This window comes from Tachypleus tridentatus, chromosome 11 (assembly GCF_004210375.1).
Source record: "Tachypleus tridentatus isolate NWPU-2018 chromosome 11, ASM421037v1, whole genome shotgun sequence".
Taxonomy (NCBI): domain Eukaryota; kingdom Metazoa; phylum Arthropoda; class Merostomata; order Xiphosura; family Limulidae; genus Tachypleus; species Tachypleus tridentatus.
The window spans coordinates 56,940,381-56,947,089 of NC_134835.1; the positions used below are offsets into that span (position 1 = coordinate 56,940,381).

General features: G+C 32.2%; 1 protein-coding gene across 1 annotated transcript; it reads right to left on the minus strand.

Moving 5' to 3' along the window:
• Positions 1–310: 310 nt before the first annotated feature.
• Positions 311–2,130, minus strand: LOC143231500 (uncharacterized). The gene is made up of 3 exons (XM_076466034.1): positions 1,889–2,130; positions 1,543–1,652; positions 311–1,070 (listed from the first exon to the last, which is right to left on the minus strand). The coding sequence occupies exons 1-3, from the start codon at positions 2,088–2,090 to the stop codon at positions 1,050–1,052; spliced, it is 333 nt and encodes a 110-aa protein (XP_076322149.1). The 5' UTR covers positions 2,091–2,130; the 3' UTR covers positions 311–1,049.
• Between the last annotated feature and the right edge of the window lie 4,579 nt (positions 2,131–6,709).

The window sequence follows — 6,709 nt, forward strand, 5'->3', positions numbered from 1 at the left end:
AACGGTGTTAAGTTTGATCATTAGAGTTTTTAATCAAAACAAGTCCATTAAAAATAATTGTTTACATTACTTTTATTTTATCAGGTTAATATGATTATTTTGACTAGTAAATCTACGTTCACAGTAGATGTTAATACGACAGTAGATAGTGTGGTCGACTGTGAATTTGAGGTAAATTTGTTCAAGTTACAGTATTACCAAAAACAAAAAATCGTGCTTTGCATTTCGGGGTCTAAGGAACACTATAAAAGTGGTGGTCAAATCCTATAACTTGATAATAACAGCCAGCGAGATAACTGTGTGTGAGTGGTGTTAACTAGCTGTTTTCCTTCTAGTCTATTACATGAAAATTTGGGACGGCTAGTGCAGATAATCTTTGTGTAGGTTTGTAAGAAATTCAGCAAACAAACTAGTAAGTATTAACATGTATGAAGAGCATTCAAATTCGTTTAGAGTTTGAAGGCCACATACTGCTTGTTTGTTGTTTTTTACATTTGCGCGCAAAGTTACACAAGAGTTATTACGAATAATTCTTACTTTTATAAGGTAGTTAATGAATAGTGCCCATAGCAAATTCTTGGGCTACTGTCATCTTATCGAGTTTACAAGTGGGACAGCGGAAGGTATTCGGACATACAACGCTAAAATCAGGGGTTCGATTTCCTTTAATGAACATTGCAGATAGTTCGTTGTGGCTTTGTTATAAACAAGCATACACAGATATGCATGTTTATTTGATCAAATAGTGAGTTTTGACACTCACTCTTACAGAGCACTCACGATCACAAAATTCGGAAAGTATTATGTATTCATAAAAACAAAACATTTTAAGCTTCTGAATATCAACACATTATCTACAATTGCCCAAAATCAGTATACAGGTGTCACAGAATACTGATGTAATCTGAGGTACAAATAAAGTGAATGTAATAAATAGATAATATATACAAATTCACATTTCTTATTTATGTTTAGTAATTTTTAGTGCAGATCTGCTCCGTTTCAGGGTTTCATCAAAAGCTTGAGAATTCCACTAATTAAAGTTTTTATTAAGCTGGATATTCTTCAGTCTGGAAAGATAAAACATTATTAGTTTATACATCAGTCTGGTAATTTATTGCTTTAAAGCTCTTTGTTAAAATATTATTATTGTAGGTAAAACGTCTCAACAAAAGATTTTAGAGTAATTTTAATTATTCCTTACTGGAATTTTCAATTAATGAATATTTTTAAGTTTATCAATTTCGTTATTATTTGGAATTAAACACAAAGATACATAATGGGTTTTTGAGCTCTGCCCACCACGGGTATCGAAACCCGCTTTCTAGCGGTATGAGTCTACAGACATATCACTGTGCCACTATCTATTTAGAAAATACACATTACTAAGGAAACTGGGCAATTTCTTATAATTGTAACTGTATAACAAAGACACAAATGCAAATAACTGACAGATTTAATGTGGTATATTTGAATTCGCATTCAGTACATTTGAACTAACTTCTTTGTTGACAAGTGCTAAAACACTGTTCTTCGTCTTACCGTTTCGCCTCCTGTTGTCACTCCTTCTTCAGTTACCGTTGTTCCGCTGTCTCCACCCATGAAGATCTGCCAGGCCTTGATAGACCGCTCCACAAGCAGTTGAAGTCCATCTGAAATAAACCAAAAACTGCCTTATAACTAATGCTAAAAAATTCTTTATTTTCATAGAGTCTCATTCAAACGAGCAAAAATAAATGTTTATTTGTTGCTTATCTTGTATTTGAGCCACTTCTAGCTAATGAAATATTTACCAATATTTGGAACTGCAATTAGAAGGAATTATCTGTCGGATATATCTAACAATAAGAATGTCATTTAATAACTCTTTATTACGTTATATACGTACCAGTAAGTTTTTTAACTTTTTCTATGATTCGTTTCATTACTGTATCAAGTGCTGGCATCTCTTCCCAAAATAGGGCGCTTTTATGTGGATGAAAAGTTGGAGACGTTTCATAACTGATTGCAAGTTCTAAAGGAAAAGCTCCTATAATGCTTGCCATACCAACAACACTTATAACCATAAAAAGTAAGATCATATGTTTCATCTTGATTTCAAATGAGAAAATTAGTTCTGGTCTTAAAATATTTTCTTGTTCACTTTTAAATGCAGTGGAATTGGTGTTTTAAATTTATATAGAAAACCACCTTTAGGTCATTCTGATAGATTCTGAAAATAAAATGTAGCTTTAAGGTTTAGTGTACCAAGACTTCAGAGAAATTACTTTGTGCTCTTATTAGTATATGTTTGTACAATGTTTTTCAGCTTAACGTATTCATTGAATGTAAACATTTTAAATGATATTTCCTAGCGTCACGAATTATTGCTTATCAAATCGCGTTTGCTCATTTATCTTCAGAGTGACTAAGAGTCATGATTAATAAACGAAATAAGAGAAGCTTTAGATTGCATGTGTCACATGAGTAATTTCAAGCTCAAAAGATAAACAAGAAAAACAAACTGTACTAAGAAAATTTAGAAAAAAAGTGGTTAAGCTATTTTTTTAAGAATAATATTACAAACGCAATCCTGGAAATTCGTACGATTAGAAACAAACCATTTTGATGTGTGTGTGTGTGTGTGTACGTGTTTGCATTGCGAGTTATTATTCCAGTGTTTGAACAGCTGTAACACTATTACTCAAATTAAAACAACGATAAATGAGCATCTATTGTCGAATTGAGATAGCGCAGTCAGTACCTGAAAATTTTAAGTTTATGTGAAAGTACACCATTCCAACAAACCTAAATAATGATGTAAAATGGTTGAGAAAGAATTTATATACGTATATATACATTTAAGATAAATGAGAAAATAGGCATTCAAAGTTTTTATTGGTTATAATAAATATATTTACAGGTTCTTCATGAGAAATATAATATAATGAAATTACATATCAACGTATCGCCAAAGAACAAATGGAGAATGACATTTAGATTAATTGTTCAATTTAATTTTCTGTTGTAGACTACTTTTTACCCTAGATGTTTTTGAAAATGTATACTGTGATTTGAATGAAAGAACGTTTAATGCCATATGATGTGTTCGTAGTTTTAAATATGGATTTTTTTTTTAAAGTTGTAAATAAATTACTTTAAAATAGCTATTTGTTCAATTTTCAAAATGTTAAGTTTGTGTTTGGGATGGAGAAATATGGAAACAAGAAATACATATATACGAATAAATGAGCAAGTAAGTGGAAATATTGCATTAAACCTATTGCTTTGTGAACGTTAGGTTAGTCATGTAAAAATTTGAAACTTGTAGTTAAAGAAGTACTTATATTACAATTTTGTGGACTGGCATTCTTCTTTTTATCAAATAATCCAATATACTGTCCAACAATAGAAACTATTACAACATTGGTGTAAGATTATTTTAGGGAAAAAATTAATTAAAAACCCAACTTCACGTATGCTCTAAGTGAACTCGTAAATTTAAAGGAAACAGTGAAACAGTGGAAAGAATATTAAAAAGAAAGAAACAGTAAACTTAAGAAGATAACAAAGAAAGTTACAGAAATTAAAAGAACAAAATAGAAAGAGATAAAAAGTTAAGAGAGGAATTACGAGAACAAGAATAGAAGAACTATAAACCAACACACTTTCATCAAATACGAGATACAAGAAGCAAAAGGAGCTATACAGAAAGATTATGATAGTTACAACTAAGAAATACAATAGAGCATCAATGAGGTACAAAAGGATATTAAAGAAATATTAAAAAACACATCAGTGAAGTATATACAGAAGGATTATGACACAGGTGTCAAAGAAATGAAAGGAAATGTACAAAATTCAATTATATGATAAAATATCATAAAACTGAAATGTTAAATGAAATAATCCAGCCCGCCACACCTTTCTTTACATTTACATGAGAATTTCAACCTCAAATACCATAAACCATACAATATAAAACTGGAGAATCAATTTAATCTATACCTGTTATTACTAATGCTGTACCACTTATGACAGCAGGACTTCTCTGTACAGTTTACTAATATCAATAATATATGAAAATGAGCAGTGTAAGGAAAGAGGACAATGTATAGTCCTGATGGAAATCTGAAAACACTTTTCCAACTATCTTATTCAGATGTCCGGGTTGAAATCGCGAATTTTTTACATGCGACCAGTTCATAGATGCCGTAGTGGAACAGGATATGTGAAATAGGCTAAAACAAAGTATTCTTACATCTTCAATGGAAGTTATTCAACTCTCAGTGGAATTAGTATAGTATAAAGTCGCAAATACGCAACTAAAGACACCATTGAGTATTTTACGATCGTTAGCAGAAACATCATATTTTTCTGATGGAAGTTAGAAGAGTTCAAATGATTAATCCGATAACTGTTAACACAGAATAGAAGAAATGAAACCCACACATAAAAAAGTTTATCATTTGAAGTTTAAAAATACATAATGCCTGGAACTGCAGACAGAAGTATTTAAGAAATAAAAACTGCTTCTGAGAAAGAGTCTGCTTAGTCACTACTGTTCACCTTCTGGTTGCCAGGTTGAGAGATTAAGGTAACGTTTAGTTTGGGACAGTCACGTGATTAAGAAATCAATGACTGAAAGTGTGTTCTAACCCTTACTATCCAAGCTAGTGAATGGCTTAGCCTGACAGAAGGAATGAATGACATTTTATGATGAACAGTTATTGATCACAGTTAGAATAGTTGTTGAATTAAAAATCACTGACAGAAAGAAAGTAACGGTCCTTACGTTTTAAGTTATCGAGTTATGTTCATCTTACAATTTATGGTATGGCATTCAATTCATTACGGGATAGCCACTTGATTATCACAGCTGTAACAGTTGTTTGGCTAAGAAACCAGCAAATAGAAGGGTTGTGTGGCTTTTGCTTTCTGAGCAATCTAGTGATTTTCCATTACAAAGTGGTACTCTTGACGTTTGTGAAAATTGCCCACATTTACCCAAGTAGGCAGTTTAATTGTACACTTAAATGTGTATGAATCCATCACGTGCAGTGATATAGCTACATTATTTATCAGAACAGAAGGTGGAGTGAGTTAGTATGAATTTCGATTGAGTATGTATCATTTCATTGAAGTTATCTGAACTTACTTATCTGTGTTATCAACTAAGATGAGTGGATTGACTTGTGTAACGTGATGCAATGTTTCTATGGTCTGCAGTTGGTGGGTGTGCTGAACAGTAAACGCAAATTTACTGTAGTTCATTGTACTGAGATAGAGTTTTATTTTATACACGGTAAAAATAGAACGAATATTAAATCTTGGAATAGGAAGTTTGGTTGAATATCGTAGTTCAGTTAGATTCTGCCAGTAATTATTTCATGAATATTATAGAGCACTGTTGCGTTTAACCACTCACTAGGTGGTATGTTAACAAACCAAAGCTACCGATTTATAGTTTTCAAAAGCACCCGTAGTGGTTGATATGGTAACATTGCACATCTCTAAAGCAGTCCGTTGAGAGTTATAGTCTATGTGACAATGTGTGGTAGTTAGAGAAGTATGTATGTGGCAACATACATTTACACATATATACTAGTGTATGTGGATGTGAGAAGACGAGAATTTGACAAGTATTTTGAAATCTCTAATTATAAAGTTAGCTTTCATTATCGGCCTGTAAGGCAATAGTTGAAAAAACAACAAATAAACATAAAAACAGTGCACTAGGTGTTTTCTCAATATAGGTCTGAGAATGTTTTAGCTTAGACATTGAATCATTTGGCAGGAAGGAGATTTTACTGAAAGAGATAAGAGTAATGGTTAAGCTCATGTCACGCTTGTAGGAAAGCTCAGTTTGGTTGGTATTTACCAATTGTTGGTCAGAAATATTTTGGTTGGACTGAACTGGAATATAAGTAAATAAGGGAAAATTCTCAATAGTATTTAAATTTATAAAAGGCATTACCAAAAGTAAGAATGGTAAGGTTGGTGCATATAGTGTTTTGCTTAATTAAGTAATTCATGTATATTGAACTGCTACAAAGGTACGCAGTTCCTGAATATTATTATATTAGAGTAATAAAGCAGTTATAATGATTAAGATGCGAACAGTGCATGTAAGGCTGGAGGCGAGAAGTATAACTCTCGTTGTGTGGTTGCTCTCCGTACTAAACTGATAACTAGATGTTGATCTTGATGGTTTTTCAAGATAAAACCAATTAAGTTAACGTCCAGGTTCTGTTTCGTATAAAAACCAATTAGGCGTGTGGATAGTTGTTGTCCATGTCAATCTTGAAATCAAGCAAGTATTAAGGATTGTGCCCTAGAAGCAGTTTAAACTTGTTGACAGTTTTATTTTTGTTTTAATATTTTACTCCTCAAGGACAGTTTAGGGCAAAGAACTTCTGCAATCGGACCTTTAGAGACTGGACCTACACTTTTATCCGACTTATAGGACTTTGATTTTATATCCTCAAGTGTGATTTGTGTTACTTAAGAACAAATTCTTAGCTCTTCTGTCTGTGTTGCTGTCAGCTAGCCAGTTAGGAATCATACAATTAGAGTTGGAAATCAATTTCTAAGGCCTTAGTAACCCACAAAGGGCAGAAAGTGACTACAGTTTCGCCAACTCCTGATTATGAAACTGATATACTACAGGAAGTGACTTAACAATAATATGACAGATCAAATATGGATTGATACCAAAGTTATCGTCAAT

Coding starts and splice junctions, on each gene's coding strand:
- LOC143231500 (XM_076466034.1), bottom strand. CDS start 2,090: ATGAAACATATGATCTTACTTTTTATGGTTATAAGTGTTGTTGGTATG. Junction 1,653..1,888: donor AAAAGTTAAAAAACTTACTG/GTACGTATATAA, acceptor GGTTTATTTCAG/ATGGACTTCAACTGCTTGTG. Junction 1,071..1,542: donor TGACAACAGGAGGCGAAACG/GTAAGACGAAGA, acceptor TTATCTTTCCAG/ACTGAAGAATATCCAGCTTA.